Source organism: Colias croceus, chromosome 28, assembly GCF_905220415.1.
Source record: "Colias croceus chromosome 28, ilColCroc2.1".
Classification (NCBI taxonomy): Eukaryota; Metazoa; Arthropoda; class Insecta; order Lepidoptera; family Pieridae; genus Colias; species Colias croceus.
In genome coordinates, this window is record NC_059564.1 from 4,991,430 (window position 1) to 5,019,427 (window position 27,998).

General features: G+C 34.8%; 1 protein-coding gene across 1 annotated transcript; it reads left to right on the plus strand.

Moving 5' to 3' along the window:
• Window positions 1-102: 102 nt before the first annotated feature.
• On the plus strand, window positions 103-27,967 carry LOC123704117 (cysteine dioxygenase type 1-like). Its single transcript, XM_045652408.1, has 7 exons — window positions 103-258; window positions 10,531-10,635; window positions 10,882-11,031; window positions 24,477-24,623; window positions 26,006-26,346; window positions 26,937-27,106; window positions 27,836-27,967. The coding sequence occupies exons 2-7, from the start codon at window positions 10,535-10,537 to the stop codon at window positions 27,872-27,874; spliced, it is 948 nt and encodes a 315-aa protein (XP_045508364.1). The 5' UTR covers window positions 103-258; window positions 10,531-10,534; the 3' UTR covers window positions 27,875-27,967.
• The last annotated feature ends 31 nt before the right edge of the window (window positions 27,968-27,998 follow it).

The following is a 27,998-nucleotide window of genomic DNA, read 5'->3' on the forward strand; positions in this document are numbered from 1 at the left end:
GCAATCTATTGCAAACACACTTTTACCGCGCACCGGGATAGTAGGGATACTTTATATAAAGACGATAACTTTCCAGAACTGTCAAATAAAAGTTTACGCGCGGGAAAATTATCTGTCATTCGCCAATTGACAGCGCGCGAACGAGGTTGCGCTAACGGTTTTGCAAAAAGGTTGTATATAATTTATGTTCTGTGTTATTCAAGTGAATGTGCAACCAGTTGAGAGTTGTTTTGCTACTTGAAGTCTAGATAAAGCCAGGTAAATTTTATTATTATATTATGCATGTTCTTGTTAAGTTAATTTAATGAAAAAGCTTTAGTTTTAGTCGTTGAAAAGTGATTTTTAAAGTTTTAAAGCTAAGGTTGAAAGTCAGGCCTTGCGCGCGTTTTGTTTATTTTTTTTTTGTTATAAAAACAACTGGTTCTTAAATAGTGCACGTAACAGGAATGTAGAACCTGTAATATTGTGCAGTCTGTTAGTTTGTATTTTTCTAAAGGAAAATGTATATTATGTTGCCTAGTTTTAGATTTAGTGATAGGGAGAGAAAAAAAACAACATTTTTCTAAAAAAAAATAAACAGGATAAAAATGCAAATTTAAAATTAAATACCTCTGTAATATTATGTCTCGAATATAATATTATCGATACGTTTCTTTCAAAACACATTCAATAAAAAAAAAAAAACATTAAAAGGTTCGACACTATTGACATAACTAATTATATAGGTAGGTACTAATTTACTTTCTTCGAAAATGTTGAGTTTAGTGTTACCTACAAAGAATTGTTACCAATTTAAATGTTTTAAGAAAATTATTGCTGTTTGTTTAAAAATTCTTAAAAAAAAATCGTTTTTTATGCATTAATTCATGAAACTCCGTAAATTAAAAACTAGGACATTTTTTTTAGAATTGTGAAGTTAATAAAAGCCAGTGTATTTATTTTATGCAAACAAACTCGCACGAAGTAAGCTTTTTTAATAGCTAATTGAAGCTTTTGCAAGCTGCAGCTTTTTAAAATAATTATTTAGGTCAATTTTTAAAGTTAAAAAATTTATTTCCAATAATAATAAAGAAATATAAAATACTAGGTTTCCGCCCGCGGCTTCGCCCGCGTCAAAGAAAAACCCGCATAGTTCCCGTTCCCGTGGGATTTCCGGGATTGCGTCATTTTCCCGGGATAAAATGTCCTTTCTCGGGTATCAAAATATCTCCATACCAAATTTCATGCAAATTGGTTCAGTAGTTTAGGCGTGATTGAGTAACAGACAGACAGACAGACAGAGTTACTTTCGCATTTATAATATTAGTATGGATTGTGAATGACATAACTAATTTTCGAAATTTATATTTAAAAAAATATAATTAGTAATACTAATTACTATAATCGTAAATATATATTTTTAATAATATGTATAATAATATATCTAAGTAACTTTAACCCGCTTCAATCTCCTGATACCCGCAAAACGTAGCCCAATTCTAAACCAAACTATCGGTAATCTATCTCTATGTCAAATTTCATCCAAATCAGATTAGCAGTTTGCACGTTAAAGACTAACAAACATACTAACAAACTTTCGCGTTTTACAGTACCTTCTAAATACAATTGATTATTATATAATTTAGGTCTTCGTTACGAACCTATAGGTATAACATAAGCAAAGTCAGGTCTTACAATTAGTTGAAAAAATAAATTATGTTTATTCGTTTATACCTACAGAACGAGTCAATAGATGTCAATGGAACTCATTGATTGATAATAATAAACTGTTTTATTGATACATGACGTTAAGATGAATGCATACGTAATAATACTACTTAGTTGTATCCCGCGATTGTTTTTGTGATGTTTGACAATATTTGAGTTTTATTAAATGGGAGCATCCGGAAGGCAGCTTTCAAATTAAAAAAGAATCATCAAATTCGGTTCACCCTATCGAAAGCTTTGAGGTAACAAACCCAAAAGAAACCGTCGAATGGTTTACACGCCCTTATTTGAAGTGGGTTGAAAATAAAAAACCTTCTACGATGCAATTGTTTATTAATTTATACTAGATTTCCGCCCGCGGCTTCGCCCGCGTCTTCAAAGGAAAACCCGCATAGTTCCCGTGCCCGTGGGATTTCCGGGATAAAATCTATCCTATATACAAGTTGCCCTCTATATGTGTGCTAAATTTCATTGCAATCGGTTCAGTAGTATTTGCGTGAAAGAGTAACAAACATATTACACTTACCTACATCCATCCTCACAAGCTTTCGAATTTGTAATAACTAATATTAGTAAGATAACGATTAAATTCAATAATATTCGAATTATTGTAGTAATAACTACTTTGAACCGAATTCTGTGTTGAGAATAACTTAAGTCAACTAAGTTATCACTTACAATGTAGGCCAATTGACAAGAATTGACAAATTTAAGTCAACTATAAGAATTTAGTTATTACCAAGAAGCTTATATCCTCTTGGTTATTACGTACCTAGATACTAGCGGTACGCCCCGGCTTCGCCCGTGGTACATATTTCGCAATAAAAGGTAGCCTATGTTCTTCCTCAGGGTCTAAAGATTGTCTTTGTCAAATTTCATCAAAATCGGTTGAGAGGTTTAAGCGGGAAAGCGTCAGACAGACAGACAGAGTTACTTTTGCATTTATAATATTAATAGTAAGGATTACCATTTACTATATGCGTTACTTAAATATAAATAAATATACTAAAAAATAACTAAAAATCACGCCTCCTTTTTAATTTCTTAAAATTATTGTCACTGAACCTTGATATAAAGTTTAAATTAAATCTGTCCGTTTAAAGTGGGTTAAAATCGAGTCGAAAGGAGTCGGTTACATACAAACATACAGTTGAAGCTAATAAAAGCGTGTTAAAAACATTTTTAAGCTATTGCATAGCTTCTATCGCGGGCCTTGAGCGCGAGAACCGAATACAGAAATTCCGTAACGAAAAAACCTCACGCTCCCCACGGGGACGGGCGGAGGTGTGGCTTGAAGGCGTAGCATGCAATAACTTTATCGCGGCAGTCCCCGAGTGCCACACGTCTTTTTTATTCTATCTAGACCAAATGAACTACTTACATATTATTTTTAGAGCGCATAGGACATAGGTATTACCTACTACAGAAATTGAAACTGATTTATCTTATAGCTTACTATTTCTTCTTTCTTAATAATCTAGAAAGATAAAAGAAAGTTGTGTTACACTACTCATAACAAAGAATAATAATATTTAAATGAAATAAATTTATAATTAATTTAAATTTATAAAGAACTAGCTTTCCACCCGCATCTTCGCCCGCGCAGTCAAAGAAAAATGCATAGTTCCCGTTCCAATGGAATTTCCGAGATAAAACCTATCCTATTTCCCGGGGTAAAAAGTAGCCTATATCCTTTCTCGGTATCGAAATATCTCTATACCAAATTTCATGCAAATTGGTTCCGTAGTTAAGGCGTGATTGAGTAACAGACAGACAGAGTTACTTTCGCATTTATATTATTAGTATGGATAGAAAAAATTCGATCACGAGGCGGGACTCGAACTCGCATCCTTTCGCGCCAAACCGGGGCGGATGCCTGACCAATTCAGCCACTCTTGACCCGCCAGAGTGATCGAATTTATTCCATTCTTTCAGTTTTATGTGTCTAAGGTACACACCGCGCGCCATCTATTGAGATGATTAACAACCATCTCAACCAATATTATGGAACACTTTTCAGTGAATACAATATTGAAATAAATTTATTTGTCCATATATGTTTTACAATAATTAATGTACGACAGTGAGTCACAAACACGGTTTGGTGGTCCCAAACTCGGTGGTCGGTTAGCTTCTGTTGGCCTTAGCGTGATGATAAATAGCCTATAGCCTCCCTCGATAAATGGGCTATCTAACACCGAAAGAATTTTTCAAATCAAACCAGTAGTTCCTGCGATTAGCGCGTCCAAACAAACAAATTCTTCAGCTTTATAATTTTAGTATAGACTAGAATAGATTAGTCGGGATTGAACCTGCACCCTGACGCAATTATTAAAGCCATTTACCACTTCGCATCGGGTCAAAATAATATAATTTATATATTTAATTATTTCTTGTCAACATATTTATTTAAATTAACAATTATAATTTCAACTTAGCATAATATAATAATAATGTTAATAATGACAATAGATATTCCACCCGTGCAATCAGTCAACCCGCAGGACACCTTGTGGCGGGGTGTCGGGGAGTAGCGACCCCGCGGGAACCGAGTGCTCCCGGGGGAGGTCCCTGTCTTCATCTCCGGCTTGCCTTCACCGGCCGGTCGGAGTGAAGCCTGACGAGGACAGGACCCCCACCTCTGGCTTGCCTTAACCGGCCGGCCAGAGTGGAGCCGCGGAGCTTTTAGCTCGAAGGGTGGATGCGAAGCGTAAGTGGCGAGTGGGCACGTGATGCTGGACCCTCAGGGAGCGCGTGATCGTAGTTTAAAGTCCAGGGACGCCTCTCCACCCTTAGCTGCTCACAATATGTTGCCCCCTTGTCGCACTATTGCAGCGACTTATTTCGGGGGCCCATACAGTGAGAGGGCGAGTCACCACCTGCCAACATATTTTTACTTTCTTTTAGTAGAAAGGCAGGTGCCATAGTTTCCCATAGTCCCCAGTACCAGTCCATTTAGCATCCCAATCCATAGCCCAATTATTAAATTTCCATACCCTGCAATAGTCCTACATCGGCCGCGGACTGCCTAGGGCTGTATCTCTATAGTGCAGTCATGGGCAGGCTGCGGCTGGTGTCCCCCAACACATTAAAAGTCTCAAAGGGCCTCTGCGTGTTGGATCCGTGTCCCCACGTAAGCCTTCCAAAGATCCGGATACCGTCCTTCTGGTGGTACCCGAGTATTATGGAAATGAGAAACATAATGTTAATAAATACGATTTTATTGATAGAATTAACTGTTTATACTTTTAAACGTTGTTTTGACCTACCCCAAAAAAAGAGGAAACGTCAAGCTTTCTAATGGTAAAATTATATATTTTAATAACTTTTGAAATAAATTTTTGTAACTTTTGCAATAATAGTATCTGCCTAATAAAAGTAAATAAAAGCTCGTGATTGAATATAACAAGAAATCTATAAGTCGGGTTTTCCTTTAATTCTGACGCTATAACTCCAGAACGCATGAACCGATTTCCACGGTTTTGCATTCGTTGGAAAGGTCTCGGGCTCCGTGAGGTTTATAGCAAAGAAAAGGTGTCTCTGGTGGTAAAACGGACGCCCGGTTTGCTAGTCACTACATAGTATAAAACAAAGTCGCTTTCTCTGTCCCTATGTCCCTATGTCCCTTTGTATGCTTAAATTTTTAAAACTACGCAACGGACTTTGATGCGGTTTTTTTTAATAGATAGAGTGATTCAAGAGGAAGGTTTTAGTATATTATTTATTAGGTTTTAGACAAAGCGGGCGAAGCCGCGGGTGGTAGCTAGTTTTAAGTTTAGTATAAAAAAAAATCTAAAAATAAAACATTTTTTCCTGTACAGTTTCCTATTTTCAAAATATTCAATTAAGGTAGGTACTATTACAGTTAGGTATTATTTATTATCTGTGTTGTAATAAACCGCATAAGTTGCCTTTACCTATATAAAAAAAAAAAATATTTTTATTAATTTTCATTCATTTATACATAATATAATACTGTTAGTCACTAAGTAGACGACCTAGATCTTACGGAAGGTATGAAGAAATATATGCTTTTATAGTAACTAGAAATAGGTAATAAATATAACGTTTTATTTACATTCTATAGCGTCAATGGAATAATTATCATCTCTTAGATAAATAAAGTTATTCTATATACGAATAAATTAATAATAAGAGGTTAGACACAAGAGATTATATTTTACTAGTTTTCCGACCGCTCTTTCAAAGAAAAACTCGCATAGTTCCCGTTCCCGTGGGATTTCCGGGATAAAACTTATCCTACGTGTTAATCCAAGTTATCCTCTATATGTGTGCAAAATTTTATTGTAATCGGTTCAGTAGTATTTGCGTGAAAGAGGAACAAACACACATACGTCCATCCTCAAAAACTTTCGCATTTATAATATTAGTAGGATAGGATAGGATAATAGGATAGGATAGGACTAGCTTTTCGCCCGCGGCTTTGCCTGCTTTGTTTAAAATCTAATAAATTAGATGCTAAAACATTTTTCAAGAATCACTCTATCTATTAAAAAATCTGCATCAAAATCCGTTGCGTAGTTTTTAAGATTTAAGCATACATAAGGACAGATAGACAGCGACTTTGCTTTATACTACGTAAGGAATATGTAGCTAGTTATTACAAACATAAAAAGTCTGAAATAAATTTTATTTAACTTTGTGAGTATGGTCAGTTATATGGTTTTACTCCTAAAACAACATAATATTACAAGTTACTAGCGGTCCGCCCCGGCTTCGCCCGTGGTACATTTTTACGTTTTCTCTCCATAAGAACCATCCTCGTACTTCAAGGAATATAATAAAAAAGAATTATCGAAATCGGTTCAGTTGTTCTCGAATTATGCGCTTACCAACACATTTTGCGATTCATTTTTTTTTTATATTATAGAATTACATAGGTATTAAAAGGTAAACAGCAGTAGGTACCTATCATTAAAATAACATTATCTACATAATATACTTAATTGTATAAAGCTTTGTAAACAATTGTGATGTTTATCATTTAGTCGTTGCGTCAAACAATCTTAATGTCGCAGTCATATTTTTAAATCTGCCGTTTCATTGAGTGCCTAGGCTGTTTGTTAAACGGCGTTTAACAGTCAGAATGATATTCAGCCGTATTGTTTATATTTAATGAATTGATTGGCTGATTTTTAGGCTATTTGTATTGTGAGGTAAATACAAAATATTTGTCGGCATTACGGCGATTATGAATAAACATCTACAATGAAGGCCGATCATATTTAGGGTGCTTTTCCATTAGAGAAGTGCGAGGAGATGAAGAGATGTGTTTGTAAAGAACCAATCGTCGCTTCATTTATCGTTCGAATCGATACTATTGGTTATTACTTATTTACAAACACATCCATCGCTACGCATTCTCGCACATCTCTGGTGAAAAGCTACGCCCTCTCCATTTGTACTCTACTTTATTATACTCTACTCTATTGTACTCTATCTACTCTGCCCATTGTGAAGAGAGCCCATAATACATTACTAGAAACTCGCTTGACTCTTATAGTACCCAGAAGAAGAGTCTATGTGCTATATCTAGTCTATAATAAACCATCTCTGTACCAAATTCTATACAGATCGGATCAGCTGTTTATGTGTGAGCAACAGTAAACATCTATCCATCAGATGATAATAATTGACGTAAATAATTACGCATTATTTGATTATAAGGCTAGGCCTACGCATCGCATGATTATTAGTAAATAGATACTTAATAATTATATAATATATACTATAATATTATAATTATCACTACATAATAACAAAAGTCGCTTCCCGCTGTCTCTCCCTATATTTTACTAGCTGTGCTTCGCGGTTTCACCCGCGTGGCTCCGCTCCTTTTGGTCTTAGCGTAATGATATAGCCTTCTTCGATAAATGGGCTATCTAACACCGAAAGAATTTTTCAAATCGGACCAGTAGTTCCTGAGATTAGCGCGTTCAAACAAACCAACAAACTCTTCAGCTTTATATATGAATAATTAGTACGCAACAGATTTTGAAGCTGTTTTTTTAATAGACGTAGTTCTTGAGATTTTAGTAAATAATTTTCAAAGTTTTAAAGCAGACGAGGCCGCGTGCGGAAAGCTAGTTTATTATTTACTTGACTAGATACACAGTAATTACTTTAATGAGTCGATGTAACGAAAATTACGCAAAATAAACCGGATTCAATTATATATCTAGGTTTAACCAGATTTAAGTTGAAAATATATAATTTCTTTAATGTGCCTATGTTACGTTAGAATAAAGCTGGCTACTCATGTACCTGCCACAGAGGCAATATTGGAATTGCACCTTTTATTGGCTCCTTAATTATTGTGATGTGTAGGCAAGCAATTTAGAGAACAGCTGAAATTGCTCCAACCGCGCGCTGTACAACCGAGATTGATCCAATATTGCCCCTGCGGCAAGTAATTGAGTAGCCAGCTTAAAGTAGGTTTATATTAAAGAAATAATTCAAAATTGTCATATAGTTTTTGTTATATTTAAAACAATATGTCCTGTTATTAAAAAAAAAAGATCGAACAGATCAAAAATTTTAAACTTTTGCATTTAAATTTTATCTTAATCCAACATCGAGGTCGCAAACTTTTCTTTTTATAAGAACTAAAAAAAACACGCTGTTATCCCTAAGGTAATTTATTGTTTTAATCATAAATTATTATGGATCAATTATTCATAAATTAATGTAAGTTTTAAAAAAAAGTTTAATACCTAATTTTTGACGTGACAACGTCTTATAATTCGATAAAGCCGGCTGCACGCACGAAAAAACATGACTCATGCGGCGTTACCTCGCTCTGACTCATCTGAGGCGTTCCATGTAGTAAGGCTTGAAGTGCGAGCGAGAGCGCGGAACGAGCGACAAAGAAGCACAATCGGACGTTGTCACGTTCAACTATCGTCAGTAAACCGACTTTAGAGACAACCAATTTCTTTTTATTCCTAGAAGGTAGGTACTATACCTACCAGATTCTACAATGGACCCAAAATATGAAAACAATTTCCTATGAAACAAAAAAAATATTACGTCAATCGGTTGAAAGCCCACAGATTTATCGAGTATCGAAAACAAAAAAAAAATATGTGCGTGTACTAGTGTACACACTGTAAGAAGTGAAACTTCTTTACGACCTTATTTTTCAAAATAAAAAGACGTGTGGCACTCGGGGACTGCCGCGGTAAAGCTAAATTGCATGCTATGCCTTCAAGCCACACCTCCGCCAGTCGGAGTGGGGAGCGTGAGGTTTTTCGTTACGCAATTTCTGGATTCGGTCCCCGCGCTCTAGGACCGCGATAGCTTAGCCGCTATGCAATAGCTTAAAAAAAATGTGTGCATGTACTAGTGTACACACGTAAGAAGTGAAACTTCTATAAGTATAACCTTATTTTTAAAAAAATAATTTACTACCTATATGCAGCTTTACATGTAGGGGTAAGAAAAAGATGGCGCGTATCGGAAAAATGTCACGCGTAACGAAAAAATGTTACACTAAATTTTTTTCTAACCCCGATATAGAAGTTTCACTTCAATAACAATTTACTTTATGCAACTTTACAGAAATACGTCGATCACGCGTGGTAGGGATAAGAAAAAGATGGCGCGTAACGGAAAAATGTCACGCGTAACGAAAAAATGTTACACTAAATTTCACTAAAAAACATTTCTTACACTGGTCTTATCTTATAGTCACTAATTTATAAAGCTTACTCCAATACGTCTTTTCCTTGTCTTTTCAATTTTTTAAGTGTATAACTAGCTGTATTTTTTTATTATGAAAAAATAAAAATACGATAACCTCCTTCGTTTTTGGAACATTAATTGTAGATTAAAAAAATATATAACAATAAGAAATCCATTATTTCTATGATTACTGATAACGTTCCTTATTTGGTAAATACATTATCTACAAAGTATTATGTTTGTACAAGTTTCTATGAAAACAAATTAAAACCAGATAGAACCGGGACTTTTCTATCTTATTTGATATTAATTATTACATAATTGTAAATACATTAATCATACTGTTATTCACAAGAACACTCAATTAAATTTATTTACGTACTAGCTTCCACCCGCGACTCCTTCCGCGCGGAAAAATTAAGAAAAATTACGATTTTTTTTTCTACGTATTTTTCCGGGATAAAAAGTATCCTATTTTACGCCCAGGATAATAAGGTATAATTATACCAAGTTTCATCGAAATCGAACCGTTAGTTTTCACGTGATGCATGAACATACAGACAGACAGACAGACAGACAAAAATTTTTTTAATCACATATTTGGGTTTGGTATCGATCCAGTAACACCCCCTGCTATTTATTTTTTCAATATTTTCAATGTACAGAATTGACCCTTCTACAGATTTATTATATATGTAACAGATTTATTATATGTATAGATTATTCTTAGAAACTTTACTACAATAACATCTTATAAAGCTGCGTTTTGCGGTTTCACCCGCGTGGCTCCGCTCCTTTTGGTCTTAGGGTAATGAATAATATAATAATATAGCCTATAGCCTTCCTCGATAAATGGGCTATTAACACCGAATGAATTTTTCGGACCAGTAGTTCCTGAGATAAGCGCGTTTAAACCAACAAACAAACACACTCTTCAGCTTTATAATATTTAAAGTATAGATAAATGAATGCCAAAGTTTGTTGGATGTATGGATGTTTTTCACTCTTTACGGAAAAACCACTGAACGAATTTTGATAAAACTTGGCAATGTTGTAGCTTTATTACCAGATTAACTATAAAGCTATATAATTAATACTTGATTATTTATTTTTTTGCAGAAAAATGGACATCGAAAACGCGAATTGCAAAGCGAAGCTGTCGGAATGCGTTCACAATTTCGATCTGGATCAGATGTATATCGAAAGGCCGTTAAAAGTTGATGTGTAAGTATATTCTCTACTAGCTTTCCGCGGCTTCGCCTGCTTTGTCTAAAACCTAATAAATTATATATATGAACCTTCTATCACTCTATCTATTAAAAAAAACGCATCAAAATCCGTTGCGTAGTTTTAAAGATTTAAGCATACATAAGGATATAGGGACAGAAAAAGCGACTTTGTTTTATACTATGTAGTGATTATTAAGATGAAAAAAATACCTCTTAATCAATAGCTAAATTTATATTTCAGACAAATCACAGGACTCGAGAGATTGGTAGAAGAGCTGCACAGGGTGTTCTCAAAGAACCACGTCAATATACAGGAGGTTCAGAAATTAATGCTAAGCTACAAATCCGATCCTAAAGATTGGAGGAAATACGCTAAATATGATCGTTTTAGGTATGTATTTTTTATTAATTACTAGCTTACTAAAACTTAACAAATAATATACTAAAACCTTTATTGAAAACCACGCTATCCATTGTTGAAAACAGAATGAAAATCAGTGCAGTAGTTTTTGAATTAATTACGAACAGACAGACGTTGTGGGGGACTTTGTTTTATAATAATATGTAGTGAAGTATAATAAATATGGGCTAATTAAATAGGGATTAATGTAGCTTTTTACTGGTTAAAGATGTGTCAAAAGTCAAAAAATCGTAAAGTATTTATTGACTGATCCAATGCAAAGGGTAACCTATTAAAAACTCGAATTTCTATTACCCGAATCTTAAAACCCCGAAAACGGTTGTTAGAACTTTTAAAAGACAGATGTAATGAATGACAAATTTTTAAAATTTCTTTTTTAATTTCCCAGATGAATCAATTTCCAGATGCACCAAAACCAGATTTTTAAAAAGTATTTTTTTGTTTCCCGTATTCTCATAATCCAGATCTCATTATACCAGATTCTCAGAATACTTTTTTTTGATACCCATCGTACCATTTTCCAAATAAACTATTAAACACTTGACCGTAATTTGAAGCTTACTTATTGGAGAAGGTACCTAGCTTTTTCCGCCTATTTTCCCTCTCTTTCTCGTTGTATATATGCTATCTCTCTCGCACACGGCACACCTCCCACCAGGTGGCGCGGCCGGCGCACGATAATGTGCAGGCGCTAGATCTTCTTCATTGGCGTCTAGCTTCCGCCGCGAGAAGGTTGTCTACAAGACTACAACCTTGGTGCTATTAAGTAGGTATTAAGTATTGCATATTGCAAGTGCTAAAAGTGTGAAAAAGTGTATCCCGTCGGATCGGTACAGTGAGTTATTTTTACATCTATTGTAACGATATTTTACTTAAAAATGAGCAAAAATCTTTTAAATCAACGGTATATCCGTTGGACTTTATTTGAAATGCTGAGGTCTTTTAGTGAATCCTTCAGCAATAGTTTATTTTTCAATATGCTTTAAATACTTAATAGCATGTATAAAGATATTTAAAATTAACGATACAACCGTTACATTTTACGTGAAATAGTAACTTTTCTTTTGAAATATTTTATAATGCAATATATACTAATGAATATTTGAATTTCTAATACTGTGAGTAAAGCAGATTTTAACGGATTTACCGTTCGGCTTTACTCGTATCGTTAATATTACTTTTGTGATTATTTGATATTGACTAAATATATCAAATACCCTCTCTTTTATATAGATATTTTTATTTTATTTCATTTTTAATGTGTTTTTATTACAAGGTTACAAGTGAATATTATTAATTAGTAAGTATGGATAAATCCAAGGCTAATCCTATGAGCCAACTCAAAGCTAGCAACAGGCAAACAGGCATGCAATCCATTGCTACGACTTTATTACATTGTCGTTATCACTAGGAACGGTTCGGAGTATAGTTTATTACTAAAAATTATCGAACGAGATGAGTCAGCTCAAAGAACAAATTATATAGGTATTATAACAGGAACAAATTGAGGTTAGCGTAATTGCACGAATCACGACGTGTCCGAATATGTCGTGATATGTTATAAATCGTCCGGGAGTTAGCCGCTCATCTGAATAATGATGGAATACGCACAATGCACATGTTCAGTAGGTACCATGAACGTACCACACATTCAAAAGTATCCGTAGTCTATACGTGTCCTTTTATGAGTATTAATCTGATCCGTATATAAGCGAAAATAGACATAGGTATTACACACGGCAATTTTGGTTTGAAAATTACTTTTATTTATATTACGTTTCCTATGTTTCAAATGATGCAACTTTTTGGTTAAAACGAGTAAGTGCCAAAAATTTTACATTTAAATTCTCTAGTTTGGAAAGGGACGTAATCGTATAGTTATCGAGACACCTTAATTAGAAATTAAATTTAGAGACATTTCAAAGGATTTACTATTCACATATTCTAACGTTTTAGAATAATATTATAAACTTGTACACCTTGACAAAAAGTAAAAAATTGCGGGTGAGCGGAGATTATTTTGTGCAATAAAACCGTCCTACGATGGTATGGCCACGTATGGCTGCGTTCGTAAGGAATGTTAACGGTTATAAAGCAACTGAATGTGACATCGATTGTATGAACTAAATTAAATATGAATCGAAGTTCATTTTAAAAATGTTGTGTAAATGATTTGAATTTTGACTTTATTAAATAGTTAAAGCCTTCTTTTTACACAATATACATAACAATTAATTATCATTGTCAAATCAATTTTTATTTCATCCTGGACAGCTGTTGCTAGCATTGGAAAATAAGTTAAAGTACCTTGTTAATTGCTACATTATTATTTTAAATGATTATTAACTTCTAATTTTATATTAGCACCTTATCAATCTTGCTCGAAGCAGATTACATTAATGTGGCCGCTAGGTTTAACCGCTACTCCTTGAAGGTTAGGTTCGTTAGCCAGGTTAAACCCACCCTCGCAGGGTGACTATTAAGTATTTTTGGGAAGGCCCTACTTATTTCAAATTACATACATCCCTCGCGCAGCTGTCGCTCGCAGGGAAATAGATGCAAATATATCAGCCCTCGCGGGGCTTTGATTACAACCGCCCTCAAGGAGAAATGGTGGAAATATATATCAGCCCTCGCGGGGCTTTGATTACGACCGTCCCTCACGGGGAAATGGTGCAAATATATATCGGCCCTCGCGGGGCTTTGATTGCGGTTGGTGCAAATATTTAAAGGATTGATCATTAAAATGATCATAGATATTTGCTTTCGTCAACGAGGACCCACGAAAGTTTAAGAGATGACAGTAACGGATCTTCACTCTTCTAAGGTAGGTAGAAAAAGGTTTTGAAATCGAATTCACAGTGAGCCATCTATACAATATAAGTATAGTAATATAACCTTATAAATACAATAAAATAGGTAAGAGACGTTAAATAATGGACGCATGAAATGAATACTTTGTATCCTAAAAGGTTAGCTTACGCTTATTTAATCAGGAAACCACCATTGGTTTATTTATCAATTATGGAAACTGGAACTTGAACAAATTGTATTTACCAATGCAGAGCCTCACAATCCAGAGAATCACAACAAAGGGAGGCGAGTCGGATCAAATATCATCTCGCAGATGATTTGTGGCGGTGGTTTCCAGGATTGTCACCAAGCCTTGTGTCAACGGTATATTTTTTATCGTAATTCCATGGCACTAGCCGACCAATTTTCACATCTGAAGAGATTTTTTAATCGCAAAGCGATTGAATGTAACAAATTACGATTGGTTATGTATAGTTGACCTCTCATAGGCCTACTTTAGTTGCCCGGTCTTGTAGGCAATTTATTCGACTCGTTTGGCTTCATTAAGGCACCCATGAGTTTTTCTTCAGGGCTCAAACAATAAATCGCTGAGGGATTAGGATAATCATTTGCTTAGACAAGTTTCTTGTTATCCCACCAGGATTATTATATTATATAATAAACTTTTATGCAACTAATAACGTAAAACGTTTAAGTACTCAACGAGTGCTGTGAATTCTGACTATTGAGTTACTTAGGATAGAGGATAATTAATAACGGAAGGTCAATCCTTCCAAACAAAAGCCTCGTATTATTAGATATTACTTGGAACCCCTACCCTTCACGAGAAAGCTCTGCCAGATGACTTCTCATTTCTTTGATTTGAAGGGGGGGGGCAATAAATGCAATGCAATACAGACTATACGGCTTTTGAAACATTACAAAGATACCAGATAAGCGAACTAAACCTTTCTGGTTTAGTTCTTGCTATATCGATATCCGTGCCTGCTTCTCGTGGTTGCGGTTGAATTAAGTTTATCAATGGTCATAATTGCAATGCTATACAGATGATATACTGCATTTAAAACATGACAAAGTCTGGTAAGCCAACTAAACCTTGCTGGTTTAGTTCTTACTATATCACTGTCCGTGGCTGCCTCTCGTGGTGGTTACAGATGACTTAAGTAACGTCCTGTCGTCGCATCCACATCCAACTATCCTTTCATAATCTTAAAACAGATTCATTCAACATAGCTCCCCACGAGTTCAGTTCTTCATTTTTGCACTCGAAAAACTGTGGACAACCCACGAGCAGTGCCTCCATTGGTAGCAGTTACAATCAAGGGGTAACTAAGGTAAGCTAGCCATATTAGGGATGTTGGAACAACCGACCATATTCAGGGCAACTTTCTTTGTCCAGTTTAACGTTTGGGCAGTCGTAGCATTCCTACGGAACAAAAATGGGATCAGATCTGCACCCTTAATGCAGTTAATCGAAGGAGATACCGTCAGACGACGATAGTATTCAGAACGCACCATATTCCTGAACATAATAATGCATATTAATCTCTTGCCATTGTCCTGCAGCAGAATTCCTTAGCGATAATTTGTTCTCGTTAGAGCGAGCGAGGGTTGTAACGATAATATGAGAAATCCTAGTCAGTTCGAGGCCTGAACGACGTGTAAAAGTACTGCTATTTCAGTAGTAGTAGCACCGAGAAGGGCGAAGGTATTCTGGAAAGCAGAACTGAAGGCCCGGTCAGCAGCACCATCCACCTAATAGACAGTGTTTAGGGCTGCACCACTAGAATCTGACTCTGAAGGTATGAAAATGTAAAGTACATTTTCCAAATATCAAATGATATAGTCGGAAGAAAAATCCTATTTGCCTCCGTCTACCCAAAAGACATACGGAGTAGCTAGTAGAAGTTGGTTGAATTAGAATAAGTATAATTAAAAACCTTTGTTACTTACTGGATAAATTTGGCTCATTTCCTATCTGACGTTCATATAGCTGTTGATGGCCTTGTGTTATGCACAAACACTATTATTATAATACGTTATGTAGTCCCGAGACTTTCGGTATATAAGTTCTGATGTAAATCATAACTATATCTTAAAATTAATTTGATGAAAACTTAACGTACTAAGCTGTAGTAATTGCAGGTTTGGGACACAGATAAGCTCTTATCATTTTAGTCTCTAACATCTTGAGTTCATTATATGTTCCCAGTACAGAGTTTATAACCTATCAGTTTTAAATAAATAATTCATGCATTGCACTGAAAGTACCAGCCATGTTTATATTATGATCGGTGGCGTTGGTTCTAAACATTAATAGACACCGCACGCTTTGGTTGGATGTTACATATCTGTATTATAATTTAAACCGCTTACCTGGTTTATTTTATTACCTTATCCAAGGGATGACCTTTTGAATTTATTTCTGACCCTAAAAGTAAAGACCAAGGTCTCTACTTGTCCGCTAGTAGCAGGTTGGGTTAGAACTGTGTGAGTTGAGACAGTTGGTAAATCTATGTTATGAGGATTCAATGGTGCTTCTACAGAAGTCTAATTGAAAAAATAAAGGTTTGAGTTTGAGGTATTCTTGCCTCGTCGGTGATGAGCTGTTGCTTAATTTTGTAAGTAACATCAAAATGCGTAATTAAAAGTCTTTACTTGCTCTTTCGCAGATTTACGCTAAAGATAGTGGAAATTGTAGTAACTTTAACTTTTCAAGCCCAAAAGGTTAACTAAGGTACGCTTGAACCAATCTCATAAGTTCTAATACTTTTAATCATTATGATTTACTTTTTGGTTCTTATTTGATTAACTTTCCATCTGGGATTGTTAATATAAATAATATAAAATTTAAAAATTTGTGTGATTTATTGGTATACTATCTGCACACCTTACTCTTTCAAATAAAGTACTTATGTACCTATTCACATTGGCGTCCATATATTGTACACCAGGTGGGTAACAAACAGGTCTCAATAAGTAAGCTTCAAATTACGGTCAAGTGTTTAATAGCTGTGTTTTACCTGAAATAAAACACATATTAAATACTTACCTATATTTGAAGCTTACACTTAACGTCCACCTGTTGAGGATTTCGACCCAATGAAGAAGATCTAGCGCCTGCACATTATCGTGCGCCGGCCGCGCCACCTGGTGGGAGGTGTGCCGTGTGCGAGAGAGATAGCATATATACAACGAGAAAGAGAGGGAAAATAGGCGGAAAAAGCTAGGTACCTTCTCCAATAAGTAAGCTTCAAATATAGGTAAGTATTTAATATGTGTTTTATTTCAGGTAAAACACAGCTATTGCCAAATTTTCATAATCTTTTTATTTGGTTCCCATATAATCGAATAACAGTTAAACTATTGCCAGATTTTCACAATCTTTTTATTTGATTTCCAAACAATCGTGATTATACCTTTATTATCGACTGAAAATAAACATTGTCAGTAAGTAAATTTATTGTTTTACTTGCCCATTACAGATAGGTTTAAGTGTCAAATTCGACTCAGTAGGTTAGGTTAGGTTTGAACTGCGACCCCCACGCACGAGCCGAGCGAGCGAAGCGAGCGTGCCGCGGCAGCGGCCGGCGAGTGCCAGAACCGACTCGCTGTTATTTAACTTGCCCACTACAGAAAGGTTTAAGTGTCAAATTCGATTCAGTAGGTTAGGTTAGGTTTGACTTTCATAAACAACGCACGAGCCGAGCGAGCGAAGCGAGCGTGCCGCGGCAGTGGCCGGCGAGTGCCAGAACCGATTCGCTATTGTTTTATTTGCCCATTACAGAAAGGTTTAAGTGTTAAAATCATTTCAGTAGGTTCAGTAGGTTAGGATTTCGTTTTTTTGGATATCATTTCTTTGAATTTCCAAAATCTGGACATTGTTTGTCCGGATATCAATTAACTGTATTTCAAAAATTTATGTTTAAAAAATCTGGCTTTCGTGCATATGGATTACGGTCATCTGGATTTTGTGCATTTAGATTTCGTATGTCTGGAACTCATTCGTCTGGATTGTAAAACGTCGTACAAATGAAAAAATGGGCAAATGAAATTCGGAGTTGCGATTATATGGCAAAATAACTTCGAAATTTTAAAATTCGGGGTTATGAAAAAATGTCCAAACGTTTTCTGGATTATAATATTCGGAATATTAAAATTCGAGATTAAGATAGGTAACCAATGCAAAGACACAAAAGATCGAATCTTCCTTCTTTTGAATATTTCTTAAGATTGCATAAATCGCCTGCAGATTTTATTTATTTTTCAGCTATTCTAGAAAATACCGGGTGTCCCACTATTGGTATACTAAGCTCAAAGGAGGTTATAGTTTTGCATATGCTGAGTACGTAAAAAATACTTATAAAATTCCAGACGAATTTTTTTCAAATAGATGAATTCTTAAAACTATGTGTACACTGTACACTAGTGATGCAACGGAACTGGCATAACGGAAGCAGAAACGGAAACAGATGTCAAAAGTAAATCTTAACGGAAGCGAAAACGGAAACGGAAGCGGAAACAGAAGCGTTAACACTATGAAAAAAAGCACAATTGTACATTTAAAACTTTTTTTATTAAATTTGTATTTTAATTTTTAGTAATCAAAATTAAGGCGTTAATAGGGGCTTGCGACCTTGGCGACGATTTACTAGGCGGAATCGGGGGACCGACGCGAATCTATCGTAGTAAAAGTACGTATAAAAATTATTTAAAAAGATATTTGGATATTGAATCAAAATTTAAAACAACCATGCCCTGTGTTTCAATTTCATAAACATACTGTAAAAACACTACAATAATTGACATTATATTGACTTAGCGTTTTGGTTTAAAGTACAAAAATCGACCTCAGTTCATGATTTTTTTCCAAAAAATCTGATTGTAAAATAAACAAATTAAAACAACCATGCCCTTTATCATATTCGAAACTATAATATACATTTTTTTTAGATATGTACATAAAGAATCTAAGAAGAAAAACGGTTATAACTAGAGTTAATTTTCGGTATCAAAAGGGGACTCTACCCGATTCAGGCTTTAAGGCTTTTACATGCGGTAATAACCTTGAGCATACTTGACGGATCTCAAACCTCTCACCCTGCACCTTCTTTTTTCCTCGCATTTTGTATTTAAAAAGATACTAATCAGTGAAACAAAAAATCCTCGTCAGGGACTGTTGTGTAACTGATAATTTATTAAACACAAAATTTTCAGAGCTCTAAGTCAGCAGGTTACGAAGTTTATAGAGTATTTGCGGAAAAATCGATGACCACGGCACATTTTTTTTCTAGAAATCTATAAACTTTGGAAAAAAGTCCTCGCGAGCAATTAAAGAGTTGCAGTGCAGCCTTGCACTGCAATGTCTTCAATTGCAATTTGAGTTCGGCTTCTTTTGGGGGAAGGTTCGCAGTCATCATCTTCGATGAGTCATCGCTTTCTCCCCGCTTCCGTTCAGAGTTCTGATATAAAGTTTGCGGAACCAGAAGCAGAAACGGAAGTGAAAAAACATGCGGAACTTCTGCAGTTGCGGAAGCGGAAGCAGAGTTCTGTTGCAACACTACTGTACACCCATAACAAGCAACCCGCCCAACTTTGCCACCAGCACGTGAGCTATCGTTCGAAATTGTGTTTTCATAGACAAAATGCTCACATTAGAGAAGCGGTATATGCCGGCTGCGCGAAGCTAGGGAAGAAAACATGGATTTTCAGGAAAAATTTAGCAAACATTTTTTGACGTAATTTTGTTATTTAAGTAAGTTTTTAAGCGATCAGATTGTATGCAAAACTACAAGTCCCTTCGCGCTTAGTATACCAATAGTGGGACACCCTGTATATTGCGTTATGCGTAGCTGTCTAACTAATGTAGATTTCTAATTTCCAATATTTAAAGTTAATTAACAAAATAAGTTTCGAACTCAAACTCAAACTTAAATTAGTAGGTACATGATGAGGGAGAAAATTGTCAATGAACGTCTTGACACATTTGATAAATACAGAATTGTTCTTATTATCAATAGAGATATCAGTTATTTGCTGATGTTAATTGTTATTTTAAATGTCTTTGTATGACGTAAATGTTGAACGAGCGAGGGCGGGTTATTTTATAAGTAACTAGCTGTGCCCCGCGGTTTTACCCGCAGTGCTCCGCTCCTTTTGGTCAGTGGTCTTAGGGTGATGATATAAAGCCTATAACCTTGTTGGATAAATGGGCTATTAAAACCGAAAAAATTTTTCAAATTGGACCAGTAGTTCCCGAGATTAGTACGTTCAAACAAACAAACAAACTCTTCAGCTTTATAATATTAGTATAGATATACCTATCCCTCTGCAGAATTTCATCCACTTTTGATCCGTAGTTTTGGCGTAATAGTAACAAATTTTCATCCTAAAAATATATTATCTTATTTAATATGTAACTATATAGGTCTATTGTTAATAAAAAAATTCTAGACATGTAAATAAATAGTCTTCATGTCTGTCTGTCTGTGTTACATTAGAATAAGGAAATAATCATATTGTGATAATTATTGTTTTCTGTTTTTTGAAAATAGCTTGTTTTAATTGCCTTTTGAAGTACAAGGAAGAATAATTCTGTTCCATGTTTTAATTATAAAGAGGGGCGGGCATTGACAACGTAAATATTTTAAGATTAAAAATAAAACAAACATTGATAAGAGACGTTGCTAAGAGCACATTTTAATAAATAACATAATGACGCACAGTGTTATTTGCCTCTTTTTCTTTACTTTAAACATTTTTTTATTTATCAATCCGAATTATACCTTAATGTCGTGTTGATAAGGTCAGTAATGCTTTGTGTTAAAATGTGAGAGATGTATTTTTAAACCTATTTGTTTAATCTTTATAATTTTATGAATTTATCTTAATATCACGGGGGTAAGCAATCAATCATCAGTGTTAATCATACTGGTATGAAATTTGAATAAAATGTACTAAAATCGACTTTAAAAACTGTACTAGGCTGTGCATAAGAAGGCAGTTGCGGAAGAATTCGAACCAACACCCCACGGCCCTATTATTAAAGCGGCTCGACGGAACACAGTGGGGTTTTAGTTGGTAACAAAGGCATGCTATGCCATCAAAGGACTGTTCTACATAATATTATTATATTATACTAGCTGTGCCCTACGGTTTCACCCGCATTGCTCCGCTCCTGTTGGTCATAGCGTGATGATATATTATAGCCTATAGCACAGCTATAGCCTTTCTTGATAAATGGGCTATCTAACACTGAAAAAATTTTTCAAATCGGACCAGTAGTTCCTGAGATTAGCGCGTTCGAACAAACAAACATACTGCAATTTTATATTGTTTATGTATATGTTACCGGAAATGTATGAAATCAAGGAATTGTATACAATTCCTAGGAAATGTGTACAATTCCGATACCATTTAGGAAATGTATAAAATATTGTTTAAAAAACTATTTAATGCATGCATATCCTAGGAAATGTATAATCTTGCTAGGAATTGTATACAATTCCGATATCGTATTAGGAAATGTGTAAAGTAAATGGTTTCTGTAATAAAACACGTTGTTATTTTTTTTATTATAGCTCTTATTGATGTATCAATACCCGATTGTAATCGGGTAACAGTCATACCGTAAAATTGTAATAATATTATGTTAATATTATTATCTTACTAATTAACATTTTAAAAATCAACTATCTAACTTTTAACGTAAATATCACAAAATCAACTTATATTTATTCTTATAAAATCAAATTTTCATTTTGCAAGTAATCAGTCCCCTCATTCCGCTGTCCTCGCGTACCTATATTTGGCGCAGTCAGATTGTACAATCCGCCGTATTACATTACGGCTAGCTGTTTTAATATGCCGAAAATTCATCTTTTTCCAAAATTCTACAAAAAGACGGTCGCGAGCCGCCGGAGCCCCACTTCGTGGGGCTCCTATTTCTGTGTAGTTTTAAAAACCACGAACCTAACCTAACCCACCCCCTTACCCAAACCAAAAATTTCTGATTACGAATTATCGGCATAGTTACTACAAAATGCCGACCGTTTGTAAACGGCCAGATTATATACAACTTGCCTGCGACATCTCAAACATATCTTAAATATTTTACATTTCCGATAGCTATTTAGGAAATGTATAGATTTCCTAGGAAATGTGTATAAAATAATTTATTTCACACATTTCCGTACGATTTTAGGAATTGTATACATTTCCTAGGAATTGTATACAATGACGGATTACATACATTTCCGGTAACATATATATATTTATTTGAATATTGGAATTGCTACTGTAATGATTTGCTATTATATAAGATTTAATTTGATAAAAATACTCAAACTCAAACATTTATTTTCAATAAGACTTCTTCTAGAAGCACTTTTGAAACGTCATTACATATTTTTAACTTTAGCTAACCGGAAAAATGGCATTTAAATTTTATTTCTGTTCCTTGTGCCATAAAAGTGTTACTTACTTTGAAATTGGGTTAATTTAATAATTGTATATCGATTTTTGAAATAATTTATTAGTAGAAAGCTGTGTTATTTCAGTCGTAAACTAAAATTTTAATATTATAGTATAACAATGAGTAAACGCTTTAATAATGAAATCTAGCAATACAGTGTTTGTAGTCGAACTCTTCCAAAATGTAGTCAAGGAAATTTTATTGAAAACTAGGTTTCCGCCCGTGGCTTCGCCTGCGCTGAAGAAAAACCCGCATAGTTCCCGTTCCCGTGTTATTTCCGGGATTGCGTCATTTTCGCGGGATAATTAGTACCTAGCCTGTCCTTTCTCGGGCATCAAAATATCTCCATACCAAATTTCATGAAAATTGGTTCAGTAGTTTAGGCGTGATTGAGTAACAGACAGACAGACAGAGTTACTTTCGTATTTATAATATTAGTATGGATTACACTTTTGTGTAAAACATACCTTTACCAATAGATGGCGCGGTGTGTCCCTTAGACACGTAAAACTGAAAGAATAGAATAAATTCGATTGCTCTGGCGGGATCACCTGGCCGAATTGGTAAGGCGTTCGCCCCGGATTCGCGTGAATTACGCAGGTTCGAATCCCACCTCGTGATCGAATTTTTTTCTATTCTTTAAAAATGTATACCATTTCTAATGTTTTAATTATTGAATCCATTAACGACGTAGTCAAAAATAGGTTACTTAAAAACCCCTAAACCATTGAAATACAGCTCTTCATAAATTAAAATCTGATAGAGTCCAGAGAAAACCAGGCTAAGTATGTAGCTAGTCAAGGATACACAATCTGCAAAAACATGTTTGCACATAATACGTGATAGATAAGATATAATAAATATCGCCTTACTGGAACGTCTTAGTTATTAATAGTCTTATCATAATGTTTTCGGGTAAATATATTACGTAGTTGGATTGTGCGTGTGAAATAAGTAGGATAATATGAATGAATGAATGAATGAAACGTTTATTGCCACAACAAGTTTGATACATACATTTAAATCTACATAACCTAAAGAACACAATAAAATAATAATAAATAAAACAATGAGAAAAGAAAAAAGAAATAGTTTTGTGGCAAAAGGTCCAGACTCAGCTATGCTGATTGACTCGAAAGAGTGCAACAGCGCTGATTTTCAGTCTGGCCTTCAGGATTGAGGTTCGCCGCCAAAAAATCTGCCTACGTATTTCTCACATATCGTCGCCGTCGAGGCGCACAGATTCTAGGCATCGCCATATGGTGGACGTTCCATGTACCCGGACTAAGCGGTTCGATTCCACATTCTTCATCCGAACCGCAAGGGACTGGAACGCGCTTCCTGAATCTGTGTTCCCCGACGAAAGAAAGAAAAGAAAGAAAGAAAAGTTTATTGCCAAAAAAAAAAACACAGCCAACATTTTAAAACATTATAAAATTTATCTTACAATTAGGCAAACGGATACAGCCTCAGCAAAATGCTGCACAAAAGCAGCGCTGATTTTCAGGCTGTACCGGCGATTGCGGTTCGTCTTAATATTAAAAAAGAATTAAGTCTAGGTACTTAAAATAAATATATAGATAAGGAAGTATACAAGTTTTTTACGAGTACAATATGGGGGTCTTCAAGCGAAGAGTTAACCGGTACCTACTAGGGAAGCGAATACCAACTTATACCACATCTTAGCTTTCCATCAGGCGAGATTGTGGTCAAGCGCTTCCCTATCTAGAATGAAAAAAAAAATGTAATTTTCTAGGCAATGATGCGGGAATTTCTTTTTTACAGGGTTCCATTGAACAGATTTTTCAGACGTTTTCTAGCTCTATTCTCTACTTTTTGCGCAATTTTTTACAGTCAGTTTATTCTATAAATGTAGCGTGCTTTTTTAACTAGTTTAAGATTATTACTTTCGTCGTCTTTTTATGTTCAACGAGCTTTCCACCCACGCCTTAGCCTTCTTGAATATTATTATATCTATATTCTATAAAAAATGTTATTGTTGTTGTTGTAATATAAAATATATATAATGTATTTGATTGCTGTGAATCTAAATATCTAATTTGACATTATTAATTTCATCATCTTTTAATGTTCAATAAAAATAACTCAATTATTTTCTCTGTTACAGGTATACCCGTAACCTAGTAGACGCGGGGAACGGGGCCTTTAACATCATGGTGCTTTGTTGGGGCCCCGGGCACGCGTCCGCGATACACGACCACGCAGATTCGCACTGCTTTATGAAGTTGTTGAGCGGGAATTTGGATGAAGTCAGGTAACTATATCTATGCTAGCTTTCCGCCCGCGGCTTCGCTCGCGTTTTCAAAGAAATATCCGCATTGTTCCCGTTCCCGTGCGATTTCCTGGATAAAACCTATCCTATAATTTGTTAATCTAAGTTACCTTCTATATCTATACTAATAATAAAAAGCTGAAGAGTTTGTTTGTTTGTTTGAACGCTCTAATCTCGGGAACTACTGGTCCGATTTGAAAAATTATTTCGGTGTTAGATAGCCCATTTATCGAGGGAGGTTATAGGCTAAATATAATCACGCTAAAACTAGAAGAAGCGGAGTAATGTGGGTAAAACCGTGTTCATATCACAATTGCCAAACACGAATTATGACGTATTTGTAAACAATAACAAATTAATTTTGCCGCAGTCGGTTAAATAATATAAACTATGATAATAAATACCAGGTATCATATTATATTATAATATTTGCCATCAAATATTGAATGAGGGATTACCTATGTCAAGAAAAGCCTGTTATCAATAATAATACATTTCAAGGGATTCCCCTTGAAAATTCTCTTGTGTAATAAATATATTATTCTGTTGTTAAACCACATATTATAATATAATTTATCCTACTAATAATATTATAAATGCGAAAGTTTGTGAGGATGTGTGTGTGTGTGTTTGTTACTCTTTCACGCAAATACTACTGAACCGATTACAATGTAGCACACATAATATATGGTAACTTGGATTAACACATAGGGTAGGTTTTATCCCGGAAATCCCTCGGGAACGGGAACTATGCGGGTTTTTCTTTGAAGCTTTTTTCTTTCGCGGGCGAAGCCGCGGGCGGAAAGCTAGTATAATATAATACTACACAGGTAAATGTGTCCGCTAAGCTATTAAGTAATTAATATGGTATCCATAATTTTTTTGTAAATATTTTATCACTAGCTAACCGCCCGCGGCTTCGCCCGCTTTATCTAAAACCTAATAAATTTTATACTAAAACCTTCCTCTTGAATCAATTTATTAAAAAAATCCGCATCAAAATCCTTTGCGTAGTTTTAAAGATTGAAGCATACAAAGGGACATAGGGAGTAGGGACAAAGAAAGCGACTTTTTTTATGTAGTGATTTTCCAACATTTGAACATAATATTTTTATAGTTTAAGACAATAAAGTTACTCATTATTTAACGTTTCAGAGCATGGGAAACAGACAGACTGTCAAAAATGCATTTTTTACATTTTAAGTTCTTCCTCATGTATTATTTCCTTAGATCATTAATTAAGTAACTTAATGATCTAAGATTATTTCAGAATATTTCCGTTTTGTCGTAGCAAACACATTTATTCTATTCAAATTTAAATTTAGAAACTTGCCAGACATTAATTGTTTTTTAATCAATTTTAGATATGACTGGCCGGAAAACATCGAACCGGAAGTGATGAAGAAACTAAAAAGGAAACCGACAAGACGTTGCTGTTCAGAAAGCGAAGACCTAACCGAAGAAATGCGTAGAATGGGCGTCAAGTGTCCAAACGGCAACTGTCAGAGCAACGTCAACGACAGCTGTCAAACTGACAGCGCGAATTTTGACAGCTGTCAGAATGGAAACAGTGACAGTGACAGCTGTCAGAATGGCGGGAAAATTGATCAGACGAATGATGAATACGCTGATGGTTATGATGTTCAGAGTATGAAGGAGACAGGGCGTACGAGATTGGAAGTTAACGACGTTTGTTATATTAATGGTATGTTAATGTTTCCGTCTTCTTTGTATTGTTTGTCACTACATACTATAAAACAAAGTCGCTTTCTCTGTCCCTATGTCCCTTTGTATGCTTAAATCTTTAAAACTACGCAACGGATTTTGATGCGGTTTTTTTAATAGATAGAGTGATTCAAGAGGAAGGTTTTAATATATAATTTATTTGGTTTTAAACAGAGCGGGTGAAGCCGCGGGCGGTAAGCTAGTGTTAAATAATTTAAAGATTATCTTGATACTTCTGAAATAGTATTTTGTTGTGTTTGATATAATAAAGATTTTTGTACACGCACAAAGTGTGTGAAACATTCGCATTATAATAAAATGAATAAATCGCATTTAAAATCCGTTAAAAATTTTTAACTTCTGAAATAATTACATCGATTTCGATTCATTTTTGTCCATTTATGAAGACTGTAGTTGATTTAATTTAATATGAGATTAATTTTCTAACCGACCTTTTTCTGTATTTTGACGATTTAAAAGCGCTTTTGAACAAAGTCTTGTTTAATATATTTTCTTGGATTTTAATATTGAGTTTGAGTTTAAGTTTGAGTTGGAAATATCTCTTTTCAGATGCTCTCGGCCTGCACAGAATGGAGAACCCCTCCCACGTAGACGGAGCCGTGTCGCTACACTTGTATTGCCCACCGTTTGACAGTTGCAGAGTGTTCGACGCACGGACAGGCAAACCGACAGAAGTCAAAGTTACGTTCTGGTCAATGTATGGAAAAAAGATTAAACGGGTAAGGAGTTTAAATTTATGGGATAAAAAAAAGATCGTGTGTTCCAACCACACGTGTCAGAAGAGAAACTTCTTTCGCAAGATTCAAAATATGTACCGTAATACCTTTAAATAACTATTAAAAATTAAGCGGCGTGTATTATAACTACAACATTTACAAAACTAACTGGTAACTACAAAATTTTTTTTTTTTTTGATGATTACTTTGATCCCAAAGTTAAGAAGTTAAAACTGCATAAGTACATGAATTTTATATAATTTCACGTAATTTTTTTACGTTATTTGCAAAAAAAAAATGTCCTTTATCAAGCTGTGCCTGCGGTTCTATACCTGAATAGTCTAAGAGCTAGCGCGCAAGAACAACTTTTGTCTCGGCAACTATTTTGTCTCTCCCATCAACTCTATGGGCTAGTAAGAAAGTGCGCGCACGTAGCGACGCAACTCCCCATAGAGTTGATGGGAGAGACTTAAATAGTGAACGAGACAAAAGTTGCTCTTGCGCGCTAGCTCTTAGCGTGATGATAATATATTATAGCCTATATTATAGTATATAATATTTCCTAGATAAATAGACTATCTAAAAGTGAAATAATTTTTCAAATCACACCCGTGATTCCTGAGATTATCGCGTACAAAACAAACAAACACTCTTTTCAGCTTTATAATATTACAATAGATTCACTTAGTTTGAAAATAGATGGCGCTGCTATTAATTCGTTTTTTTTTTCAGGTGATGGAAGCCAGCGAAATAGCTGACAGTCAACAATAAACTTTTTCATGAAAAAATAACTTTTGTATATTATTTAAATTATTACATAAGTAATAAATGTATTTTATTAACTGTATGATAAATATAAGAGTAATTAAGATATTTTACAAATTATAATTTACTT

Excerpts from the sequence above, each read along its gene's own strand:
- LOC123704117 (XM_045652408.1), top strand. The coding sequence starts at position 10,535 with ATGGACATCGAAAACGCGAATTGCAAAGCGAAGCTGTCGGAATGCGTT. Across the intron at positions 11,032-24,476 it reads GCTAAATATGATCGTTTTAG|GTATACCCGTAACCTAGTAG; the intron begins GTATGTATTTTT and ends TCTCTGTTACAG. Across the intron at positions 24,624-26,005 it reads GGGAATTTGGATGAAGTCAG|ATATGACTGGCCGGAAAACA; the intron begins GTAACTATATCT and ends AATCAATTTTAG.